This window comes from Dinoponera quadriceps, unplaced genomic scaffold, assembly GCF_001313825.1.
Source record: "Dinoponera quadriceps isolate SergipeBrazil2010 unplaced genomic scaffold, ASM131382v1 scaffold323, whole genome shotgun sequence".
NCBI lineage: Eukaryota > Metazoa > Arthropoda > Insecta > Hymenoptera > Formicidae > Dinoponera > Dinoponera quadriceps.
This window is the reverse complement of record NW_014554579.1, coordinates 2544-27722: the sequence shown is the minus strand read 5'-3', so window position 1 is coordinate 27722 and position 25179 is coordinate 2544. Positions and strand designations below refer to the sequence as shown.

The following is a 25179-nucleotide window of genomic DNA, read 5'->3' as shown; positions in this document are numbered from 1 at the left end:
GCACTTATCTTATTCCCTAATTTCCTACTAAAAATTTGTCTAGGTATATCACCTTTACCACTTTGACAGAATCGGTCAAACTCCTTGTGCGGATCGTTCCTTTACGTGTCTGAGTGTGTGTGCGTCTCTTCTCTCTTTCTCTCTCTCCCTATATACATATATATATATATATGTTTGTATATATGTGTGTATATATATATATATATATGTATGTATGTATGTATGTTTATGTATACTATACAGCACTATAGTACAGCGAAGAATACTCATTGAGTCATAATCATCTGTTTTTTCATAAATGTGATCTGATAATGAACTTTTTATATTTTGTAGGATATGATATACATAGTTCTCTTAACAATAAAATGTATATTTCTCAACGCGTATCGTAAGAATTTGTAAAAATGAAGTCAACACACAATCTCTACGTACTAAAAACTCTTTGTCAAACATATAAATCACATATAAATCTTATGGTTGCCATATCTAAATTGTGCGCAGCAAAGGAACCGTGTTACACTTACACACACACACGCACACACACCTTCAATTCTTTGTATGCCGTATCATTTTGGCTATACAGGGTGCAGTATGTTGCGATACAAGTCGCTACTTTAATTTTAACGATAGAGTCTGAATACAAAATTCGAACGAATTTGTACTTGGTACAAATTGTAATGAATGTAAAAGTTACGCGAGCTAAATCGAATACAATTTTCGAATTTCAAAAATTCAACTCTGTCAGAGAGAAACGAAACTTGATATATAAAACAATCTTATTCGACACTCACGATTTATTTTTTTCACGCAGGGTTGTCTCATTAGCTGTAGCGATACCCCCTGTATAGTCAAGGCCATCTGTGTTAAGATTGCTGTTCAAATCCCCATAAAAATCATTGCATCGGTGATGAAAAAAATTATATATGACAATAATACAAAAAATATAATCGATTAGTTGTACTATATAATCGATATTAAATATTAAGTAGTAACGCTAATGCGCTGTGTGGATTTTGTCATGTCAATGGGTAATTATGCTTCGTTATGGAAGATTCAAGAATCTGACTTGTAAAACAGAAACGGAAGAATATAATTGGGGAAACGCATTTGTTGTGTGTTAATTGTATTATGTTCTTGATATGTTTTACGTATTTAATTATTACATCATTAAAACATTATCGCAGACGCAAGTAATGCAATGTGCTTTATAGCACTGGTAAAAATAGCTTTAATGGGGGAGCAATGCCACTCACAATAATATTAATATAAGTTTGATGGTATAACGAAGATACTAGTAACATATGAAAAGAAAAAGAGAGAGAGAGAGAGAGAGAGAGAGAGAGAGAGACGGAGATTTGAGTGACAGTAAGATAAGTGACTTAATAATAGCATTAATAATAATCGCAATAGTTGAAATAGCAGCGATAACAGCAATGTTTTTAATAATAACAAAGATGATGTTAATATTAAAGAGACAAAAAAACGTAACAGACATTCAACATAAATTTTTGTATACAAATTACAAAAGACTATAATACAAATCCGCGATAGAGGAGATACGTGATTTACAAATTATTGCATATCTTTTTCGACGGGTTCAATATATAAATAAATGTAATAATCACTTAATTAATAAATGCGCGCGTCACGATTCGTGCTACAATGATTAGTTTCGATATATGTCATGGAAAATCAAAATATCTATATCGTACAATAAAATATCGATTAATCCGTGAATGTAGATTAATTAAAAAACTAATCTCAAATAACAACTACACCACAGAAAATTATGTACTTTGTATAGTAACAATTTATGATAAATAAAACATAAGAGATTCTTCTTGTATGAAATATGATTTATACATAATATGATCCACACATATATATACACAGGATGTACAGCATAATAAGCAACACAATTTTTGCAACGTTTTTGACAGTTTAGAAAAAAGGTTGAAAAGCGAATATTCATCTGTTTCATACAAGCTATACTTGCTATTAAAAAATTGAAAATTTTTTTCATACTGTTGCAGATAATTTTTAGATAAATTCAATGCATTATGGGGGATATCATTTTTGTTGAGATTTAACATCAAACTAGCAGCATTATTTCATTTCATTGCTGCTTTGAAATAACGATTCATATTCACTTTGGAAGAAAATTCGGAGCATACTGATAATCACTCATGATGATAGATATTATGTGTTTACAATGAAAAAATAGTTAAAAAAAAAATGTTCTCAATGTTAACGTTCACGATCAGAACTTGTATGTACTGCTATTTAAAATATAATAATGATGCCATTAAAAAAAATTCAAGCTGATCTTGATGAAAAAAATTGTTTCTTCAAATGTTTTTTTATAAGTTGCAGACGAAAGCAGATGAATATTCACCTTTCAACTTTTCAATCTTTTTTTAAACTGCTGGAAGCGTCCCAGAAATCGTGCGAACACCCTGCATGTGAATATGTATGTGAATAAAATACGAAAATTATCGTATACAGTGCGAAATAAACAATGCACACAAAATTTCCCAAAAATAAATAAATTATCTATAAAATATAAATTAGCAATAAGATTACCTTTTCGTTATTAAATATAACATTGCTTTTCAGGTTTTACTACCAATTCGCGATTGTTTGACTGTCGCGAGTTTCATGCGGGTTTGAATAAATGTTTTCTAAAACACATAAACACATAACTCACATTTTAACTCGAGAATGTAACACAATGCGAAAATGATGCAGTTAATAAGCGAGCATAGAGATGCATAGAGCAAACTTTGTAAAACCACGTATAAACCCGCGTTGCACACCCTCGTATCGTATCCCGTAGCATCGTAGTATTGCAAGAAGAAGCAAACAATAAAGTGCATCATATTTGCTTCTCGTATACGTGATGTACATCACACAACGGCGTATTGTCTACCGTATCATAAGAGTCGATCAACTATTTTAACGCGTGGTGTTACATCTTTCTGACTACATTCCATAAATAACACGCGAAATACGATATGCGGCAATATGATGTACGTTACGATACGCGAGGATACGCAAGTCTGTACGCAGTTCGCAGCGTTCAGACACATCGTAAGATTACTGTGAAGCTAAAATAAACATATGTACAAGTTGTTCCAGATCTTCGTAGCACTTTCTCTCATCTCTACGCGGATTCTTTGATCAATTTATAATTGTTCTTCCGTCGTTGATTCGGATATTCCTGCAAAACTATCCACTTGGTTAATTCATCTTCAAATTCTTGCTAAGGATCTCAAAAATCTTGTTAAAGATTCATCAGAAAAATAGTGTTTTGCTATTTAATATCGCGAACGTCGCACACAAAGAAGTATAAAAGAAATATTAATGAAGTCGCGAAAATTCATCATCCAACAACAGGCCAAAGAATGTGCGGGCGAGAGAGAGAGAGAAAGTGCGTGATGCCTGATAGACTATCTATCTATTCTATATGTTCGCGTTGTGTGAGAAAGAGATAGCAGTTGTTAGAGGCGATGTTGGGTCAAGATTTAGAGAATGCATGTAAGGAAGTAGTTGGTCTACTTGTTGGAAGAATATCATTCAGCTTTGTGTTTTCTCTCATTTAGACGAATTATTCGCACGGAGACGCTTGTATGAAATCATTTCTCTCACAATCACTTTGGACAGTCGCCGCCGTCGTTCCACTATGTATCTTATACATAAGAATGATGTACTCATGTACGGCAAATTCAACAATAAATGTATGCCTTTTGTATAGAACTGAACAGAATGAGACACCTAACTTTACCATCTCGTAACATCACATAGAACAATTGTACGACAGACCTTTACACAAAAGATTGCGCGCTTGCAGATCAGAGTGTGCTGGGAAAAGTGGATGCTTAATCTATAAATTTAATTTTACTCTTATTGTATGAATCTGTTGTGCGCGTGCAAACATTTTTCAGAGATTGCGAGAATTACGCTATTCGTCTTATATCTAAGGAGGTGTTGGTAAAATAGAGAAATCTGTAGGTGAGCGAAAAATTAAAATGAAGCATGTCATTTTATATTATACAATTACGAATTAGAAAGAATATCAGAAGACATGTAATTATAGAAACGAGAGAATGTTTAAAGAAAGAGACATATGATATGTCTCTTGTCAGTCATATATAAAAATGATTTGAAATTGATTTTCTTATTGTCCTCATTTCAATTACCCTTTTGGTCTTTCTTTGTTTATATATACAAGCACTTTCCCTTTGCGCGCGTCTTGTGCCAAAGTTGCAAAAGTTACATCGCGATTCCTTTGATGTTATTATTCGGAAGTAAACATTTGTATGCAGTTTCTGAAGAATCCTGTCCTACGTATAAAATCTGCAAGTTTAATAAAATGAAAGTAAAAAAAAAAAAAGTCATAATACATATTTTACCAACACAAAGTTCGTCGAATGACCTCGAGATTTTATAAGAAAATCATACGGGCTTGTTTAATCCTCCTCCATTTCCTTTTACCTTTCGCTGATGAATATTTGTCGCCTCTTAGCACACAAACATGGAGATATATCTGTCGCGAGACGACTATCGCACGAGCCAAAACCTTCTTCTGAGATCTTGTTTCGGAAACTTTTGTCTGAAAATCATCGGAAAAGATGTACGAGACAAGATTTTAAACTTCCGAAAGAGGAAGCTTTAGGGAGAGAGTCAAATGCAAATTTTCGGCTAGATCAGTAACTCGGTTGGACAAAAGGTAAGAAAAAAAGATGGTAAAATTAAGTGTCCTATCCTGTGTAACAATAGATTATGGCACGAAACTTATTTCTAAAGAGAAACGCTAACCGTTAATGTCAGGTCGATTCATATATAAATACATGTTAAAGGAAGTAATTTCTTCCGTGCTATTTTTTCGAGACGACTCGCGCGCGCGCGCGGTATGCCCTATAATTTTCCGTTCGATTTTTGTCGCATCTCCCCTTTGTATTATCTATTTCTATTGTTCATTCGTACATCGCGCTTATAGTATAAATACAAAAGACCCAAGAAAGGCATTCTTCTTAGGTTTCCTACTTGGTGCAAACTTAGGTTTGCAATGTATGCGTAATTTCTCGATGTATAGTTACCAAACCCTGTATGAAGCCATCTAATCTGGCGTTTAACGTTTCCAAATTTTGCTTTTGGACCTTATTCGCACTCATTGCAATTTCTAATTGTTCGTGAACTACATTCAACATATCGCGAAGTTCTCCATTCTCCTTTTGCAGAGCCTTACAAAGAGAAAAAGATATCAGTTAAGCGAGCAGACACGACGCGCGTATATAGAAGTGAGACAAGAGAGTTATATTATCAGAATAAAAAAGGGAAAGAGAGAGGGAAGAAGGGAGGGAGGCAGAAACCGTTCGCGTACGTACCACAAAATCCTTATTTTTATTGGCCATCGTAAGAGCTTTGATTTCTTCATTTCGCGTTCTCAACTCACTCTCCAATGCTTCGACTCTCAATCTTAGAGCTTCGCTGTTTCCTTCTGCAATTTTCCCAGCTTCCAAATCAGCATACTTGGCTTTTATCCTGGCGTTTTCTTCTTTGTACGATTGCAGCTGCCTCTTCCATTCGTCTACATTAGCTGTGGATTCTTGTAACGCGCTCGTTAATCTTGCATTGCTGGTTTTGAGAGTAGTTAACTCAACCTATAATATAAAATTAAAAATAATTCCGTGTAATTCGCACATTACATCCACTCTGTGTCTTACAAACAAGAGAGATGCCGCCAAAGGAATTCGTACCTCCCATTTCTTTGCGTTAGCAGAGCTTTGAGCTAGAGCGAGTTTCAGCCTATCGTTCTCATACTTGAGTTGCATCTCAGCGGACTGCCCACTTTGCGCCGAAGAACTCAATTGCGCCGATTTCCCTTGATGCTGCGGACTATCTGTACTCTGCTGAGAAATACTCTGTGATCTTGAATGGACTGTGTTTTTCAATTCGTCGTCCACTTTATTCAGACAACTACCAGGTAAAGGACTGCTGCTTACCGAAGACACACTGTTCTGAGCGGAAATCATATTGGCATTCGGGTTCGGGTTGTTTGACGCTGACACATTGGAATTGATCATCGAGGAATTTGGTGGATCGATCAGATCTTGTTCCGACGACGGCATACCCGATCGTGAAGTAATGGGGCTGACATTTGCACTGGTGGCCGGTGTAACCGAAGAACTGTTTGACTGTAACTTGGCACTAGCTAACTTGGTGGCTTCTTTCACCTCGTGAAACTTTTCGATGAACTGCCAACAAAGAATATTGCTCTGACATAAAGATTTGTGCTCCTTGATGAATGCAAGCGATACAAACCTTGCCTAGCTCAGCCTCGGATGAGAAACCTAAGCCATATACGGTATTTGCTCTAACATCCGACCACTGGCCAAATTTTTGCGATGTTTTTGTGAAAGTCATATTTGGAGTAATTGTGCTATTTATAACAGCCTAGAGAGCAAAAAAATACATACATGTATATGCGCACAGATATATGCAAACACACACGTGCATCACGTATGTTTTGATCCTATCGCTATATCAATCAATGGTCACTCATAGTCACCTTTGTCCCTTCAACCGAAATTATTCTATACAAACTTCTGGTGGAATCATAGAAGAATGAAACTGAAACTGCCGCCGTTGACGCCGATACCCAGGACCGCTTGGTTTTTGGGTCAATGTGAAATACGTGCGCTTTGCACGTAAAGATTGGTTGCTCACTGTAATCAATTTAAATGGTAACAGTAGAGTACATGTAATCTTCTATATATGTTTGTGTGTGTGTGTGTGTGTGTGTGTGTGTGTGTGTGATACAAAGCATCTATTTTTATCTGACCTCATTAATGCAACTGCACGTTCAAAGATACAGGCGTAGAATTGTTGCGTGAAATGACAAAGAGAAAATGCACAAAACATGTAATGGAAATATTTATTTGTAATGTGATATTAGCGATAAATAAAACAGCGAATGTCGTCTGTTTGTTAAAATCTCGTTATTGAAGGATATATCTTTTCTCACATCGCCGAATATGTAGAAAAAACGAGAAAATTTAGAGGGAAAGGGAAAAAAGTATTCAGGAAATTGCAACATAATAGAGAGATTAATATTAGATACACATCGTGAATATAAATGTTTGTTTAATATACCACATTACTTACACAAATACAAATGTTTTGAAAATTCTTTAGCCCATTTTTAGACATTTCTTCGTCAAGAATTAACTATTCTCTCCAATTATAAAAACAACAAAACGGATGTCGGCCGAATGAATGTTTGCAGGGAGTTTCGTTAATCCGCTATTAACAATGTTTTCGGGACTATCGTCGACGATAGGGAAGACTAGCGCTGCATGTGTTGCAAGTAATAAAATCTGATGGATGGGATATGCACGAGGGAGCGAAATACACGCAGAAAACGGAGCACAGGGGCATTGCCTCGTGTGCATCTAGCGCGAGTGATCTAGTTCTGCATGCAGGCCGGTGATGAGCGCATTAAGAATAATTCGTCGCACGCACACTACGAGGAACGAAAATTAGTCGGTCGCGTATACGTGCACATTACACACCCTTGTACAATCTTTGGAGTATCTCGCCGGAATTACTTACCCCATCGTTTCCTTGCCCGATGTCATATAAGAAGCTCCCTAATCGAACGGTCGCATAAATTGTGCCGCGTTTAGTGCGCGGCGGCTATTTACAGACAGGCGGAATTTTCCAAGAAACGGCCGAGAACCATCCGACCGTGGGCTGAGATACGCCAGTTGACAGCCGCCATCGGCCGAGTTCTCTATAGCGAGCAACGGCGACGATCATGTGACAGCATGAACGTAGTCGCGCGAGTCTTTCCACGGTCTGCCTGGATTTAATCGATTTTCCGCGAAAGGTTCTACCGTTAACCTCGCTGTAACTCACAGCGCGCTCCGATCTGTCAAATTCACTAAATCCACTAAACACGGAATTCGCGGAAAATCACGCGCGCCTATCGACACTAAAAACGGGCGGCCACCTTTAAGGCTGAAACACAACTATGCGACCACCACCGCTCCCCCAATAGTTTCTATTACTATCCAAAACGTTTTTTTGAAGGAAAATTTTACTCGGTGGCCTCTAAAGCCCGGATTATGCATACAGAACATGGAAATGATTGTCGCACGGCAAGAAGCGACGCCAATAAACTTTCAGTTTTTTTTTGTCGTTGGAAAAAGGGCACGTTAAGTGGCGTCGCTTCTTGCCGCGCGGCAAACGTTGCCGCGTCTGGTGGGGAGAAACCATTGGATGAATTAAAATTTGGCCAATCAGAGTAAAACTCGCTAAACTTGAATTTAGCGAACTTTGTTCTGATTGGTTAAATTTTTGTCTAAGCTCAATCCATAGTCTGATACGGGCTTAAAGGGAGGTCTACAGAACCTTAAGAAATTGACTAATCACAATTGATTATTCTCCTCATATTCGATTGATTAATTTCTTACGGCTTCTGCCCACGCTTGTCGCGCGGCGGAAGTTAGCTAATAATAAACTTCTTACCGTTCGGCACGTTGATGGATCATAAAAAAGAGAGCAGGTTAGTACAAAATGACGCATAGTTTGGGCGCTCATGAGAAACAAAATGGCGGCTTTCGGCGAAAATATTGCGCATCTATTGATCGCGCCTTCTCTATTTATCTAGCGTTCCACTTAAAACTCGTAACGATGCGAGCGTTAAGTGGAACTCTACGTTCCACTAATCTCTACAGTATCGCAACTTATAATACACGTAATTTGAACTATAAACAAAAAGGTTACTGGAACGCTACCGTCGGGTCAGCAAATCGAAAACGTCATTTGCCCATTTAATTTTGGTATTGGGGCTCTACGAGTTAGCCTGTAACTAATATTGAGAGAAAGAGAGATATTTTTTCCCAATATTGCAATTCCATCACATCTATTGGCGCTACATCCCACATTTGGGCCTACACCTCTCTCTCTCTCTCTCTCTCTCTTACGTATTGCATGTGATGCGCACGCAGATTGTACACGTAATGCATACGGGACTTACACAGTTTATCGCTGGTTTCGAACGGCAGATGGAGAGAGGTTTTGCATGAGATACTCTTGGTGGTTTGCCAGATCACCGAAGAGAGGAGCTACGAGCGTATGGAAAATTTTCCTGCCGGAGAGGGGGGGGGGGGCCGAATCTCTAGCACGACAGACCGATTCGCTGCCTACCGTGTCATGCTCGCGTTCAATTCTACCACATAATATACATAATATATTGTGATATTGTCGATTATTCAACTTGATCATGGGTTGCGACGGTGGAACCATTCCTCGCAGAGATGAGCTTGTAAAAACGAAAAAAAAGCCAGAACAAGTAAGTTGAGAAGATTTATCTTAACCTTATTAAACTTGGAGCAAACTTTACATCTGTTCAACTTGGTAAAAAATTGTCGGTAATATATCAGATATTGGAAAAAGATCAGTGACATTGAAAGTATTATATTTCAATCCGAATTTCTATTCTGTAATCTTTAGAAATGTCGTCATTGTTCATAAAAGTACCAAATGTAGTGTCTCTTTGGCAATCAACATCTGATACATCTGTTGGCATTTGGATCATTTATGTCAACTGTCTGATTTGCAGAAGGACAAACAAGCAGAATTGGCTTTCAAATGGAAGCACTGTGCGATACGACAATTACCATTGCAACCACCGGTTGTAGGTTGCAGCCTGGGACGTCTATATACCAAAGAATCTGTATTGGAAGGTCTTTTGGATCGCAATACGCTTCCTGACTCAGCTGTGCATATTAAGAATCTGAAAGATGTCAGAAATCTTAATCTGACACCGAATCCAGCATTCAATGGTGATAGAGCTGAAAAAGGCGATGGTTACACAGATAGAGTTGCAATGAGCAGTCCATACATCTGTCCAGTTATTGGCCTAGAGATGAATGGAAAATACAAGTTCTGCTTTTTATGGTCATGTGGCTGTGTTATGAGCGAACGGGCTCTGAAAGAAGTAAAAAGTTGGGTAAGTTATGTTTTTTAATATTTCTAAATTAGAGATTATACGATATGTAGTGTATACAAATGCGTGTTTAACATAGTAAGAGACTTATATGTTGAACATTTCACACACAGTCATGTCACAAGTGCCAGCAACCATATGAGGATGTGGACATAGTTGTATTAAATGCAGAGGGCGATGATCTGGAACTCATGAAGGAACGTGCGGTACTTAGGAGAATTACTCAAAAGAAGTCAAAGAAGAGGAAATCTAGCGACGTCTGTATGACAACAGGAGGAGAGGGAAAGAGCAGTGAGGGAGACGATCGGCTATCTGCATCAAGAAAGAAGATCAAAAAGGAAGACAAAGTAGTTCCCAACCTGATGAACAACCCAAGCGACGATCCTGCTTACAAGAAAGCTAAAAGTGATTACAGTATCGCAAAGGATCCTAGAGCGTCGGAGGTTTTCAAAAGCATCTTCACTTCTCATAAATCTGCCGTAGAACAAGATAGAGCGCACTGGGTTACATATAACCCGTTTTATAATTGATGTATATATGAAATACGAGTATAGTTTGATACGAGTTAAAATTAGATTGCCAAATGTTGACGTTCTCTCTAATTATTTTGAAAGCCAGATATTAATTGATTTTCGCGACTCGGACAAGCTCCGATAAGAAATCCGATCAATTTTATTATTCTCTCAATGAATGTGCATGATTAGGTGAATAATAAACGAATGTTTATCAAAATATATGTATATTATCTGTTGATTCACTTTATACTATTATACACATCATAAAAAGGCACGTAATATACACACACACACACACACATCATAGATACAATCTAATGTATACATGTCGAATATTCGTCGATATATTAACTAATCGAGTGCTTTGACGCAAGACATGTTTCGCATTTGTCTCTCACATGATCGATGTAATACATTTTTGTTGAATAATCATTCAGCTTTACATCTGTGGTACTCTACGCATGGCTACGATAGCTTGAATGATCCTACGAATTCTGCCAACAGTGCGTTTCCTCCGGGAATGTCTCTTCGTTACCAAACACTGATTCCACAAATACACGATAAATATCACTACAATAATTATTCCTAATATAAAGCTCCATTGATTTACGATCACTGGATTCAGATTTTCCTGCTGAACGTCCTGAATCCCGTCATAAGCCACACTGCCAACGCCAACATTCTGCAATGTAGGTATGCTAGCACCACCGACTCGTCTTTTGAGCCACAAAGCGTCTGTTTCTTCTTGCAGCATTGGATTGCCCATATTCATGGTGTTGCTTACAGAAAGTACCTTGTGGGACTTGTAAAGATTTCTGAAAGAATGACAGTGCATTCGAGTGAGCATTGTGAAACTCACAGTAAGTACATCCCCGCGCTTAATTTGAAGATGACTGATAATAAAATAACAAATATGTAATTTACTTCAGTGTATTGAAAACATACACTGGTCTGTTCGCAGCTTCTGGCTGAGTCATCTATCCACATGTCACATGATCGGGATGTAATTTTCTTTTTATTTCGATTTTTCCCTCCTTTTTTTTTTAGATCTCACAGTTTTTTTTAAATCCACAGTCTGGGGACGCATTCTCTTTCTCACGTTATCGCGATGGATTTGTCGAGTGCAAGCTGTATGCTTGTCAAGTGACTGCGCCGACATAAGAGGAGGAGGGGGGGGGNGGGGGGGGGGGGGGGGGGAAATCACTACTTACATTGGCACAGTTTCATTGACTGGTAGTGGTACAGCATAAACAGCTGTAGGACACGATGGGAGAGATCTAAAACCGCCGCCGCCCGTCGGTCCGTCTGGGTCCAACACTTTGCTGTGACGGCTCAAATGATTTCCTTCCATTCGACGTGGTAATTGTCCAATCTCCAGATCGTCGGTTGTTCTAATAGTCTTGCGTTTCGTTTCGTTTTCATCCGTAAAAACGGTAGGTATGTAACCCGTCGTAGTATATTCCAAAATAGCATCGAGCATCCAAAAACATGCTGTGAATGTGAGAGTACGGTATAAGTACCATTAGTAATATGTGCTGGTACATATAATAAATTTTCAAGTAAGAAAAAAAATGTACATGGATAAGGCACACGACTCGTGCGAGATTACACCTTGTAAAAAAAAAAAAAAAAAAGTTTGTACATTAATCTGATGCTGAAAATTACGCAATATGCTATACATCTGATGCTGAAAATTACGCAATATGCTATACATTCATCGCGTTATAGCGTGCGTACATTTTTGCAAGTGGCTGTCGTCGATACAATTTGAGTCTCCGTAAACGACAAGTCTACCAGGTGCAGTATTCGTGCGCTTTATGTCTCTGACACGTTTGTTCTTTTCCAAGTGTTTCTCGTCCATCATCAATGCTTCAATTCGATCATTAATTTCGTCATACATTACGTCTCTCGTAACGTCATTCTCATTAGTCACTTGCAAAAGTCCGAGGATAGGCACGAGCGTAGGCATTCCCGATTCCTTTTCCAAGAGAAACTCTCGACCTTGATCCAGTAATTCAACGTACACGATCACTCCGTCCTTGGGAAATCTGAATGCACATTCAAATTTCTTTCTTCTTACCGCAAGCGACTTACTCACTGTGTTATATATTTTCTCCGATGGACTTACCTGGCGAGCGTGGTACCGGACGCAAATGTGACCGGTGCATGTTGGCCGAGGGTAAACTGACCGTTTCGCACCTCATCGCCAAATGCCACACCCCAGTTAGGATAGAGTAAATCATTTAAAGCAGGAATATTTGCACCTCCCGTATCAGGTATCCACCACTGGCGAGTGTTCTCGTCGTAAAACTTGGCCTTCCGCATGACCGTCACATTATACCAATCTGCAAACACGATCACTGAGAGACCATCATCTTCCACATCTCGCTTCAGCTTGGCCACCTGCGCAGGTTGACAAAACACAATTTTAAAATCGCGATATCACACTGATAAACAGAATCGTGCGAAATTTCCAGAACGCTTTACTTCTGCGGGAAAGAATTCCTCCTCCGTATCTACGATGAGCAGTGTTCCGTAATTTCTCGCGTTGAAACAAGTGAAGGGATGGCCGAGCACTTCGAAGTAATATCCGGCGTTACGTAGATGTTGATACATATCCTTAAAATTGGTGTGTATATGATCTCCATTCCAATCGAGAGGGTCATTCTTTACGCGCAAGTCATCTCTGGGGAAATATCCGGGTGGATAGCGCAAGTTATGATACTGATCCCATAGAATACGTTTGCTGAAGACGAGAAAGAGGAGATAACGATTCGATGAAAAGGAATGGTCCCGTTCATTATCATGCGCCACTACTTTATACTCACTGTCTAGGAGGTGTAGGTATAACTTTTGCCTTCAACGGAAGTTTTATCGTCGACTGCCGCGGCTTATCTTCACTGTCGCATGCCGGCGACTCAATCGTGACGGAGATATAGCCTGTGTGCGTGAAAATAATCTACCTAGTAATAACGTGTACAATATTAAGCGCATTTCGAAAGAAGTGAAATGTCATATAAACCGTGCGCGATGCCTTGCCAGTTGCGGGATGTCGACGGTACTGTTATGGCAACTGCTAACCAGCCCGACCATGGCCATAGAACATCGCTATACGTAAACGCCACGTCGATATGCTGGCCGTTGCCGTCACTGACGTACGGATGCCAAGTAAGATTCACCACGTGTCCAGATACACCCAAGCCGTTTATTATAGTCACGTTTACTATCGTCGGCATGCCGGTATGGTACACAGCTTGAGTACAGTACGGCCACATATATTGACACTCGGTCAGGTCTATATAACTGTGTAAAATCGTCGAGCGGTAAAATAATAATTATTTAAAACAATTCATCAAAACATCGGCAATAAACTCTCGAGTGGAGTAACCCCAGTGTTCTTTTCTCGCACAATCGGACGAAGCAGCGGGATGAATGGCGCGGCCCAGATGGGCGTTTCGAGGAAACTTTGAGTATATATTTGTTTTCAATGAAAGGCTCTTACCTCGGGCTAAGCGTGACGATAGGAGTGTACGATTGCAAAAACTGAAACGCCCGCAAAAGATCTAATTTTCCCGCACCTTGTTCAAACATTCCGATACCAGGTAAGCGACGGGCTGATCCTAGTAACGCTTGCTTCATACTCGCTGGCGTCACCTTAAATAAACGTTCATGTTCGAGTGGTTGATATTACCTTACGTTCGTCGTGATTACCTTCTGTTTGGCAGATTCGCCCGTTTCGACAAATCCGCTAGCTAGGAGCGCAACAGCACCAGCGACAACGGGACTAGCTACGGAAGTGCCGGAGAGAGTTCTACACCCTTTCTGCAAAGCAGATCCTTTCACTCCTGATCCGTATGTAACAAGATCGGGTTTAACTCTTCCGTATCCGGATGGCAATTCCCACGTTGTCATGCCGCGCGAAGAAAATCTCGCTATTTGATCGTCCCAATTGATACCTCCTACGCCTATTACGTCCATTTGATCGGCAGGATTGTTCAAAGTGCTGGATCGAGATGTAACGTAAGGATCAGCGCTATGTCACATGTTGTGTTATACGTACCCGTATAAAGGCCCATCGTTGCCGATCGCCGACACCATAATGACACCATTAGCTGTAAGCTCCCACACTTTATCGACGAATGGATGATCCATAAAATCCGGACCCCCGATGCTTAGATTTAACACTGTCACCTTGCTGAGTATGGCGTAATTGAATGCATCCAAAAACCACGAGGTATAAGATACCTGTGTCGAGGGGGGAAAAGAGAGTGAGAGAGAGAGAGAGAGAGAGAGAGATGAGAAAGGCGTGAACTTGTATAAATTGATGGCAAAAAGAACGGTACCTGAGCATTTGTGAAAACGCGAAAGATGTGCAATTCCGCGTCCGGTGCAAAACCCAAGCAGTCCCTGGAAGTAGACGCAACGACACCAGCCACGAATGTCCCATGGCCTAGGCCATCTTCCAGAGTCTTCTCGTTCGTCCAATTTGATCTCTCTTTGATCTTCTTAAAGTGCGGATGACTAATAGCCAGTCCAGTATCGAATATCGCTACTTTTATACCCTTTCCGGTAATACCCTTCGCCCATAATATATCAGCCTGGAGAATATGTGTGATTTGTCTCGGTATGGCTCTTAGTAGTCTGCGAGACGAGTGACGGCTGTTCGACTGCAATTGCTCGAGCACATTCTGCATATCCTGAAATTAAAATTTTCTATTATCGCGCACACACATAGTATATATATATATATATATATATATTTATCAAAGATGTGGCGCTTCTTTCTAGCCAGATTATCAACTTTCGCCAGCTTTGTTCTCACTCACATAAGTATTGGTCCGTCTTTTCTTCAAGTTTCTATATTCAGGAAAATCTGAATCTTCCGTCGTTGTGTTGATAAACTTTAAACTTCTACGTACAAGTCTCTGCGGTGTTACTCTCCTCACAAGCGGATGGTTATTCAAAGCTTTCAGCCCGTGATATTTGACTGTTTCCTCCAATAATATGATATCAAAGTCGCTAGGGAAGCGAGATGCCAAATTGTCACGATGTAAAATTGTCCAGTTGTTAATGCCTGATGAATTTAACGCTGCTCCTATGTAATTCTTTCGCGTGTGCAGTTTGTAGTAACCCTTAAACGCGACTATATACTCGTTCTCGATTATCTTGGAAGAAAACTCGACTTGGATTCGTTGTATATCGCAGCAAGCACAGGAGGATACAGACGATGAGTTACAGTCAGATTTAATATAGTCTCTATCATTATACTCTCTAGAATGGTTGTCAAAACAGAATGAACCAACAAGGAAGCTAAGTAACAGTATCCAGGAGACATGTAGCCAGCATGTATGCAGCTTCATACTATTCGGTTGAAATATCGAATGTATATCATACTTGGTAAAAATTACAGCGAGTAACAAGATACAATAAGATGATCGGTCCTACAACGATTCTTCCGTTTCTCGCTCGGTGTATTCATTATTTCATCTTTCATCATATTAATAAACGACACAAATGATCGATCAGTAATTTGCGTTTTCTCAACTTGTTCCACATTCAAAATGAGGATTATCGAGTCACTGTTGGTTATGTTACTCGAGTAACATTTCGAAATAATTTCGAAAAAAACGTAGTCACACACGTTCGCAGGATCCTTTTGCACTTCTTCTTCGCATCTTAACCTCTTTGACAGGCATAAAGTGACAGATTCTTCCCACGGAGAAATAATTCTTTCACATTATTCCACTAATAATTTATAGACTTTTAGTACATTGTAATCACAAGCTGTTTTGCGTTGCTTATACAGGCGATTAAAATTATTATTCCATCGACATGGACAACTTATGCTTGATGAAAACTATATTAACAAATGAACCATGTATGTAATCAGGGACGTACTTATTATCAGAAAGAATTGCATTTTACTCTTTTGGAATGATGACATATGGTTTTACCAACCTATTTTGTCATCTTCTCCTCAAAAGAACATCAGACTTCCTTTCTACCTTTAATTCTGGTGGCAGACGGCCTGTCGGCTTGTATCGCCCCAACACCACTCACACTATAAGTCTGTTCTTTTTAGTTGCACTGCTGAACTGGTGAAATAAGTTGAAGTGTGAAAACATACACTTGTCTCAATTCAACTTATGTCAGTAGTTTAGCAGTGCAGCTGAAAAGAACAGGCCAATTGTTCAACTAACAGCGAAGCAACACTGGAACAGACTTAAACAAATTATTACCTTGGAATCCTTCAGTAATACTGAAGGATTAATACTGATTTCCAATTTCGAACATACGACGACTGATAGTCGATAGGAGAATGTGTTTTCTAGAAACATTATTTTTTCTAGTTAGTAATTAAAAAAATGAAATCTTTATGCACCCACGAGATTTATTCAGCTGCATCTGTTGCGAATAAAAGAACGCATTTCAGGTGTCAAGTGGTCTAGCGTGGATTCCCGAATGCACTTTTAGTGGTAAAATGATGTTGGAGCACTGTTGGTAGCCTGTCACATACTGAGAGAGAGAGAGAAAGAGAGAGTGCTGCATGAACACGCGTGTACGAACACCGTAGGTATGGTAGTGGTGTGTAAAATCACAGTGCGTAATTATTTGTATTATAAGCTATTGACAGGGATGTTAATGTCAATCTGAACGATATACATCCTCCACAACATGTCTCTATGCTTTCGCGTGCTGCCTGGCAGGCTATTATCGTTCGTCAATAGCCGTAAATCACTGTCGAAGCTGGGCCGTTATCAATTGCGAAAGAATACAGGATCTACCTTTATGAAGCAAGTATGTACATAGGTTGCCATCTATTAATTATTATTTTAGCTTCGTTATTTTATGCAATCTCCAATTTCTAAAGATGATTTCGTATCGAGTAGCGTTATTCCGGCGCTGCTAATAAAACCATTCTAACCTCTAAACTATGCTTATATAATTATATGTTTTTAACCTTGGATCTGTTTTTCGTTTTTCTGAACTAAGTTGCACTTTTTTTTTACTGTTAGGATGAGACAAGTATGTAATTTACCATTGAAGGATAAAAAAACGAAATTCCAGTGCAGCCTTAGTTTAGGAACAAAAATAGACTTCTTGTTCAGCCAGATTAGATTGTAGCCAATTCGCATAATTTAAATTCCAATAATAGTTTTTTTGGCTAAAAGTACCAAAAAATGTATGCAGCACGAATTATTTCGACTTTAACATGCTTTAGAAGGATAAGTAACATGTACTTCGAATTAGGTGAGATTTACAGTTTCCGAGATATTTCATAGTTAAAGATATATAACTAAAAAGTAAGGCTGATAGTAGACCACTTTAGAATATTTTCTCATAATATGCATACTGTTACGCTCAAAAATAATAAGAGATGTATTTACAGTTGTTATGTTTACTATTCCTCTACTTAATGTATTACCAATATAGTTTTTGGCTTTCAAGTTAAAAACAGATATGTAACTACATAAATTTGTTAGCTAAAAACAGATATGTAACTATATAAATTTGTTGCTATATAATCTTTTACTTTACAAAATTAACGAATCTATCGTATACTAAATAACAAATACGAAAGAAATTTGCTCCTAAACAAGAGAGTTTATTTGGGTTTAAATATATTTGTAGATTTTGTAAAGGGATATTTCGAAAAGATGTTGTACAAGCTTTGCACAAAAGGCCTATTAAGCCTTACAACATTACAAAATTGTTACCGAAGAAAAGTAACTTGTTACAAATAATGTGTTACTTTACAACCCTGATTTTAGTATATAATAGACTCATCAATTTAGTAAGGTAAAATATTCAAACATGTTTGACAGGCTGTTCATGAATTAAATATTAGTTATATAATATATCTGGAAGGTTCAATACAGAGACATAATGACATGCCAACATAAAAATATATATTTTTATTATTTTTTAGTATAATAAGATTGATATTACAAAAAATATTTTAACATGTATATTATACGCACATGTTCTGCAATTCTCACTCTTATTTTTAGTCACGTATATCTTTAACTTAAAATATCTTAGGAATTATAAGAGAGTGTCACCTAATTCAAAGCCCATATTGCCTAGAAATAAAGTTGTATAAAACATGTCTTTCGTGCTGAATAAGTTTTTGTACATTTCTATCATATTCTGCATTACAGTTTATAAATTAATAAGATTAAACATAAAGCGGCATCAGTGCCATATATATATTATCAAGATTAATTGTCCGTAAAATTGTAGTTTTTAGATACGCAAAGAATATTCGCAAGAGCCTCTACCACGAGTAAGACGTCGGTACCTACTGTGGATTACGTATTACATCAAAATTTACCACTTTCCTCTCTCATCGACACTTACAGTCAATGGAGTGAAAGATCATTTGGTCGTCGATTGTATCGATATGATGATAACGTACGGAGGAATATGACTTATTGGTCCCAGATGCGCAGGTCGCAAAGGACACAAAGGCTCAGTGCCGTCGCTAAAAACAGGAAGCACATTATAGGAATCACATCGGATGATGTTACAGTGTCTCAGACGCAAAGTGTTATAGGCAATGTTAAGAATAATTCATTTCTAGATAATAGTAGAATAATTGTTCCAATTTTGGAGGATTTTCATCGTAGTCCAGGATTGAGTATTAGAAGCAACATCCTATTTACGGATGTGACTCCTTTAAAATCAAGTCAGCAGCAATCATCGCCGTCACCGCAAGATACCGAGGGTAAACCATCGCAGGAACAAATGCAACGTGTATTCGATTGTCTTAGTGAAGATGTATGTTATCTGACAAACAAAGTGTTCTGGAATTATTGTCTTTTCCTCACGCGAATGCTTTTAAAGTAGAGTTGTATTTTGAGAGAAAGTACGATAATCCCGGAACACTGTACATGTTATTGTATCAAACAATTATTTTATTGAATTATTTTTAGTTGCCGAAGTTGTTTGTGAAGATGCAGAATTACGCAATATATACTGAAGATATAATCTTCATCAATAACATAAGAGGAGTAACAACAAAGTAAGTTAACTTTCACGTTCTTCTTTTAAATAGATTATATATTGATGGACTCATTGCGAGAATTATAAGTACTTGACAAAATTCAAATTCCACTTTGAATAGTTTAATTTTGAATATTTTAAATATTTGCCGATCGCTTTATTTGTTTGTGTGTATGTATGTTCTCTCTCTCTCTCTCTCTGTCTGTGTGTGTGTGTTGTGTGTATTGCGCACACGTATGTGCATGCGCGTGAATCAAATCTTTGACGATATGCTGGAATCTAACCTGATTTTTATCCTAATTTTCCTAATTTTCGAATCTAATCTAATCTCTTTAATTTGAATGTATATCAAATTTGAGTTACATTTTTTGGGGGGATTTACATGCTAATTCGTGATGAAATACTTACAATGATATTAAAAACTTTTTCCTGAGTATGAGTAAAAATATTAATCATTGCATAAAAAATCTCCCATCAATCACAAAGAAAATGTGCTAAGTGCTAGAAAATTTATAATAGATATCAAACAGGTGTGAACAGATCTTATAAACTGATAAATATATATGCATGTATCATAACATAATCATATTTTACAAGATGATAAATTTGTCATACATTTGATACAGTATGTTTAAACAAATTATGGAGTTAATTATTTTTAATCTAGTAGCGTTTTCAAGCTGCACATCTATCTTACAAAGTTTCCGTATTTTATGATCAGAACCGCACCAAATTATTTAGCAGAAGAATATTTTTACACGCATAGTTTTGTTAACAATAAAAAGTGACTTTAAGGAACTAGTTTTTTTTTTTCAATGACTTATTCGTCTATCATTTTCCGATAAAAATGAAATAATCGAAAGACACGACCGATTCAGCACAGCCGATAAAATTATCGAACTGTTCGAACCGTTAAGATTCGAAACCAATTTGAATCAACAGAGATTCGAACGATTCATATACCTCTAATAATTTATAAAGCTTCAAATTTTATTTGTTCAATATTTATATATGTTTTTGCATATTATTTGTATGTACTTTAATGAATATTGCAGGGGACTTATGAGTTATGTAAAACAATTAGCACTTCTAAAGGCGCTTGGTCACGTAAAGTTCGCATTTGTCAAGTTTGATATCATAAAGATCACAATGCATATTGAAGATGCTACAGTGAGAGTTCGTTGGCGTATACGAGGTGTTTCAACTATAAGAATGCTCAGCATTTGTTGGAAATATAAACTTTTCAATATACGAGAAGCTTTGGAAAAGGATTCTGAGCTGTAAGTTTGGTTTAAAGATTATTACGAGTATACACATGTGCAGTGCCATTGAACATGAATGAATTGTTGAATGAATATGAATTTAATTTCGCCAGGTGCCAGAAATATTATTAAACTCAGAGTACCATGCTATAATCCTATGAAAAATGAAATATTGGAGAAATTGAATTCATAGTAGTATCACCTTTACATTAAACCTTCAGATAACAAAGTTTATGCTGTCCCACATATAACAAGGTTTATAGACAAGGAATTAGTCTTTGAAAAAATTTTATGAAATAAAAACAGAAGAGAGAGAGTTATCAATTTTTCCTCTTTAATTAGTCAAGAAATAATTATACATTTTTTTATGATTAATATATCGCTAATTTGTGGCAAGTAATTTGTTAAAAAATAATAATGAAAAAAATAGTAAAATAATCGAGAAATGACGTTAATAACAAGGTAGGTCAACCGGGAGAACGCGCTTGGGAAAATTAGGTCATATTAGCCGAATTTGCTTTATACTAGGTAAGATTATGCAGTCCAATTTATTTACATTATCAGTTGTTGCGGAAAGACTGGCTTGAAAGACTCGCGAAGCCGCAACACGCCACGCTTCGCTAGCACATGCGTGGAAACATTAGAATATGGTCGGATCTGATCTATCTGTTACGGTTCTCAAGAAGAGCTGAAAATGACAAAAGTGAGCAAATTCACAAGGTGTTGAGCAATGAAATTATAAATATTCTAGTAAATTGGACAAAATCACTTTTGTAATTTTCACCTCGTTCTCACGAGAATCGTAATGGCCCTCCTCTGAGGGTTAATTGTATCAATTTATACATATATAACTGGCGTTGTTTCTTATATTTTATTATTAATTATTTTTTTCTACGTCTCAAGGTCTATTTTTGTGGTATTTGCTACGAATTCAATTAAAAATTCATGGACTCTTCTCGTTTTGCTCTTAAGCAGGGAATTGCTTAAACTTTTATTAAAATTAAAGCCTATTTATGTAATCTATCTTATTTCACGAATAAAAAGGAAATAATTATATATAACAATTTCAGATGGTATGATGGCTTTTCTACTTACTATGTAAATAGCGAGGGAAAAGTTTATAAGCACATCGCGGATAAAGTGATGCCCGATCAAGATGTGGCGGAGAAAAAGGATGACTTACGTATCGCCCCGAAATTAGCGCTATTTAGAGGCCTGACGGACGTGTTCAACAATGATGAGTGTTTTTCTGAATTATGTACTACGTTAAAATTTCATCGGTTAGAATAAGCGATTTGGCAAAACAGTTTGTAAAATTATACGACAAAAGAAATAGTTTTACAACGTATCTAAGATTATTATAATATAATGCATTTCGTTAAAAATTTATCAGTATAGCAAGCAAAACTACTATTGATAGTGTAAGAGAATATGTGAATTAAAAGAATATACATTAAATGTATCTATCTATCTTTTTATATGATTCTAAATTACCCGCATCCGTTTGTTCAGCAATCAGAATAAGAGCGTAAATATCTTTCTAAAAAAAAAAATCTAGTAATTGTAATTCACAAATGTTAGAAAATGCATGTTATATTAATAAAATACCTTGTACTTCTAAAATATAATAGCCTTAACATTTTAATACAAATAGATTATTAGGATCTTCCACTCACATATATTCGTGATTTATTTATTAATTATTAAAAAAAATGATAACGATATGTCAAAACAGTAATGTGTTATTGTGATAGCTTTGTATTGTATACAAACTGTCCCATTTTAAATGACAACCTCAAATATCTTGAACAATGCATCTGAAAGAAAAATGTTTCATATAAAAGTTAGAGGGTTTAAAAGGATCCATCTTATCAGTTGGAACTTAGGTGTCAGTCAAATGAGGGTCAATTTAATTTTTTTATGAAATCGCATGGTTTTCTTAAAAATCGGTTCCTCGGTTCATTCCGCGTATAAAAATACAAGGTTAAGATAATCGAAAAAAGAATTTTTCTTTTCGAGATATTTTCTTATTCTGATATTTTTCAATACAAGATATGAGATATCTATTAAAGCAAGCCTGCAGCTAGTTTGCATTTTCCTATGGTTTATCCGACTGCCATTTCCTCGTCTTATACCATCTAGGCTCCTTTCGGACCAATATTTAATAAGTTATTCGACTGCAAATATCTGCCTCTGGTAACTTTCGGTGCCGATTTTTTTTTTAACAATCATAAATAGTTGATATTTTTTACCTATCAGGAACTGTAGAACTCATCGAGAGAAATCAAATGCGCTATTCAGGAGTATTCAGACTCGATACCAAATTTTTTTAATTTTTGAAAGGAATCGAAAAAATATTATTTTGTATCAGGAACTCCAGAACTCTTTGAAATACACCAAATGAGCTATTTAGAACGATCTTGATGTTAGGTGTAAGGTTAGCACCCCGTTTTTAATTGTGTAATTGCAAATACCAAAAGTTGTTAAATATTAAGGTAAATCTCCACAGCGTTGGGTGCGGTGGAATGCAATCGCGCGGTCCGCTCGAGGAATATTTTCACTGTCCTGTAAGCTTTCTGAACACTTTAACATGTACGAATATTTATTCAATACTGATAAATCCAAATCTCGTTGCCATCGACGAAATTTAATGTTACTAGTGACAATATAATTTCTCCGTTATGACTTTAATACATTATCAATTATTTGTAAACAGTACTTATAGAAAGCAAGGGTTGAATCTAAAATGGCATCTGAATGAATTGTTGGCGCATTGTCTAAGCTCTTGACAAGATTATATAAATTATTCATAAGATATTCATGAATCAAAAACACACCCTGATAAAACTCGACGTTTCTGATTGGTCCTTCATTCTTTCTAGGGATGTTTCGATCCACAATCCACTACTCACATTAATTTAGCGTTTAACGTAAAAATAAGCCCTCGGTGAAGCAGATTAAACCAAATTTTACTTCCACGTAACATATTTGCATCCGCGTTGCTACGAAATAGCACNTTTAGTACCGAAATTAAATTCCAGAATCATTCTCTGAAGCTTGGGGTATGATGGAAATGTATCGCGTTGTATGCTCGAAACATATTTCCAACGCCTTGTATGCTTTGCGAACATTTTCTCATGTAAGATTATTTTTTCAATACTGATAAATCCAAATTTCGTTGACATCGACGATACTTAATGTTACTAGTGACAAAATCATATCACCGGTATGACTGTTATATATTATGAATTATTTGTAGTCAGGATATATTAACAAAACGCGTGGCGTCTTAAATTGCATATGAATGAATTGTTGGCGCATCGTTTAAGGCCTTGCCAAAATAAAATAAATAATTCATGAGATATTCATACATCAAGAACACAATCTGATACAACTCGATGTGTTTGAGTGGTCCTTCCAACTTTCTAGGGATGTTACAATCGGCAATTCGCTAATCACATTAATTTGGCGCTTTCCGCACAAGTTAGCCCTCAGTACAGAAGATTTCATCACATTTGAATTCCGCGTGACATATTTGCACCCGCGTTGCTTCGAAATAGTATTGTTTGTAGTACGCAAAGTAACTATATTGTCGAATAATAGCTTAGTTATTTACCTATTGCGAGTTACCAACATTTTTTTTCACTCATTTATTCGAAATTGAATAAGGAATCGAAATATGTAAACATTTTTGTAGTCACTGATTGCGAAGTACATGTAATTTCAAATCGTTTATAACTATTATGTATTTCTCAAAAACATGCTACGTAGAATTATGATTTGTTTTAATAAGATAATGAAATAATATCAAAATTTTCCATTTCATTAAGAAATACACGCAAATGATTTACTAATAGCGCGCCGCGTCCAGTTCAGGCCGCGTCCAGTTCGCGCCGCTGCATCGATGTAAACAAATGAACGTAGTTATTTACCTCTTGCGAGTTACCAACATTTTTCTTCACTCATTTATTCGAAATTTAATAAGGAATCGAAATATCTAAACATTATTGTCGTAACTGATTGAGAAGTTCATGTAATCTCCAATCGTTTATGTTCGCCTCCGCTGCGGCGCTGCGCGTCGAAGGTAAAAAAAAGTTGTTGTTATTATTTACCTACTGCGAGTTACCAACATTTTTCTTCACTCATTTATTCGAAATTTAATAAGGAATCGAAATATCTAAACATTATTGTCGTAACTGAATGAGAAGTACATGTAATCTCCAATCGTTTATGATCGTCTTCGCTGCGGCGCTGCGCGTCGATGGTAAACAAATGATCGCTGTTAGTATTTCCCTTATGTCGAGTCACCAACATTTTTCTTCACTCATTTATTCGAAATTTAATAAGAAATCGAAATATCTAAACATTATTGTCGTAACTG

At 36.9% G+C, this 25179-nt stretch overlaps 5 protein-coding genes across 6 annotated transcripts; 2 read left to right on the top strand and 3 right to left on the bottom strand.

The window, feature by feature from the left end:
- Positions 1-5057: 5057 nt before the first annotated feature.
- Positions 5058-5834, bottom strand: LOC106752136 (homer protein homolog 2-like). The gene is made up of 3 exons (XM_014633601.1): positions 5760-5834; positions 5388-5663; positions 5058-5243 (listed from the first exon to the last, which is right to left on the bottom strand). Exons 1-3 carry the CDS (start codon positions 5832-5834, stop codon positions 5058-5060), a joined length of 537 nt encoding a protein of 178 aa, XP_014489087.1.
- Positions 5817-8026, bottom strand: LOC106752149 (homer protein homolog 1-like). The gene is made up of 5 exons (XM_014633639.1): positions 7615-8026; positions 6572-6728; positions 6325-6456; positions 6006-6257; positions 5817-5931 (listed from the first exon to the last, which is right to left on the bottom strand). Exons 1-5 carry the CDS (start codon positions 7638-7640, stop codon positions 5899-5901), a joined length of 600 nt encoding a protein of 199 aa, XP_014489125.1. The 5' UTR covers positions 7641-8026; the 3' UTR covers positions 5817-5898.
- A 1120-nt stretch (positions 8027-9146) lies between these two features.
- Positions 9147-10749, top strand: LOC106752165 (protein RTF2 homolog). The gene is made up of 3 exons (XM_014633686.1): positions 9147-9358; positions 9629-10018; positions 10129-10749. The coding sequence occupies exons 1-3, from the start codon at positions 9290-9292 to the stop codon at positions 10543-10545; spliced, it is 876 nt and encodes a 291-aa protein (XP_014489172.1). The 5' UTR covers positions 9147-9289; the 3' UTR covers positions 10546-10749.
- Positions 10618-16576, bottom strand: LOC106752164 (membrane-bound transcription factor site-1 protease). Of its 2 annotated transcripts, XM_014633685.1 has the most exons (13): positions 16489-16576; positions 15357-16387; positions 14874-15227; positions 14591-14775; positions 14242-14533; positions 14033-14184; positions 13553-13833; positions 13359-13470; positions 13018-13276; positions 12659-12933; positions 12268-12578; positions 11742-12021; positions 10618-11345 (listed from the first exon to the last, which is right to left on the bottom strand). In XM_014633685.1, exons 2-13 carry the CDS (start codon positions 15888-15890, stop codon positions 10970-10972), a joined length of 3411 nt encoding a protein of 1136 aa, XP_014489171.1. In that variant the 5' UTR covers positions 15891-16387; positions 16489-16576; the 3' UTR covers positions 10618-10969. The 2 variants fall into 2 exon arrangements, with proteins under 2 accessions (XP_014489171.1, XP_014489170.1); XM_014633684.1 differs by having other exon boundaries at positions 15357-16568.
- A 436-nt stretch (positions 16577-17012) lies between these two features.
- On the top strand, positions 17013-22264 carry LOC106752177. Its single transcript, XM_014633705.1, has 5 exons — positions 17013-17328; positions 18775-19311; positions 19467-19555; positions 20592-20816; positions 21869-22264. The coding sequence occupies exons 1-5, from the start codon at positions 17206-17208 to the stop codon at positions 22086-22088; spliced, it is 1194 nt and encodes a 397-aa protein (XP_014489191.1). The 5' UTR covers positions 17013-17205; the 3' UTR covers positions 22089-22264.
- Positions 22265-25179: the final 2915 nt, after the last annotated feature.

What these genes read in the sequence shown, in the direction of transcription:
- LOC106752136 (XM_014633601.1), bottom strand. Translation starts at nt 5,834, where the DNA reads ATGCAACTCAAGTATGAGAACGATAGGCTGAAACTCGCTCTAGCTCAA. An exon ending in CTAACGCAAAGAAATGGGAG is followed by an intron (nt 5,664 to 5,759) that starts GTACGAATTCCT and finishes TTTATATTATAG; the next exon opens with GTTGAGTTAACTACTCTCAA. An exon ending in ATAAAAATAAGGATTTTGTG is followed by an intron (nt 5,244 to 5,387) that starts GTACGTACGCGA and finishes TCTCTTTGTAAG; the next exon opens with GCTCTGCAAAAGGAGAATGG.
- LOC106752177 (XM_014633705.1), top strand. Translation starts at nt 17,206, where the DNA reads ATGTCTCTATGCTTTCGCGTGCTGCCTGGCAGGCTATTATCGTTCGTC. An exon ending in ATAAGAGGAGTAACAACAAA is followed by an intron (nt 19,556 to 20,591) that starts GTAAGTTAACTT and finishes TGAATATTGCAG; the next exon opens with GGGACTTATGAGTTATGTAA. An exon ending in TTGGAAAAGGATTCTGAGCT is followed by an intron (nt 20,817 to 21,868) that starts GTAAGTTTGGTT and finishes TAACAATTTCAG; the next exon opens with ATGGTATGATGGCTTTTCTA.
- LOC106752164 (XM_014633685.1), bottom strand. Translation starts at nt 15,890, where the DNA reads ATGAAGCTGCATACATGCTGGCTACATGTCTCCTGGATACTGTTACTT. An exon ending in ATCGTCACGCTTAGCCCGAG is followed by an intron (nt 13,834 to 14,032) that starts GTAAGAGCCTTT and finishes GATTTTACACAG; the next exon opens with TTATATAGACCTGACCGAGT. An exon ending in AGGAATTCTTTCCCGCAGAA is followed by an intron (nt 12,934 to 13,017) that starts GTAAAGCGTTCT and finishes CAACCTGCGCAG; the next exon opens with GTGGCCAAGCTGAAGCGAGA.
- LOC106752149 (XM_014633639.1), bottom strand. Translation starts at nt 7,640, where the DNA reads ATGACATCGGGCAAGGAAACGATGGG. An exon ending in TTTCGGTTGAAGGGACAAAG is followed by an intron (nt 6,457 to 6,571) that starts GTGACTATGAGT and finishes TTTGCTCTCTAG; the next exon opens with GCTGTTATAAATAGCACAAT. An exon ending in CTCAGAACAGTGTGTCTTCG is followed by an intron (nt 5,932 to 6,005) that starts GTAAGCAGCAGT and finishes AGTCCATTCAAG; the next exon opens with ATCACAGAGTATTTCTCAGC.
- LOC106752165 (XM_014633686.1), top strand. Translation starts at nt 9,290, where the DNA reads ATGGGTTGCGACGGTGGAACCATTCCTCGCAGAGATGAGCTTGTAAAA. An exon ending in CGAAAAAAAAGCCAGAACAA is followed by an intron (nt 9,359 to 9,628) that starts GTAAGTTGAGAA and finishes TCTGATTTGCAG; the next exon opens with AAGGACAAACAAGCAGAATT. An exon ending in TGAAAGAAGTAAAAAGTTGG is followed by an intron (nt 10,019 to 10,128) that starts GTAAGTTATGTT and finishes TTTCACACACAG; the next exon opens with TCATGTCACAAGTGCCAGCA.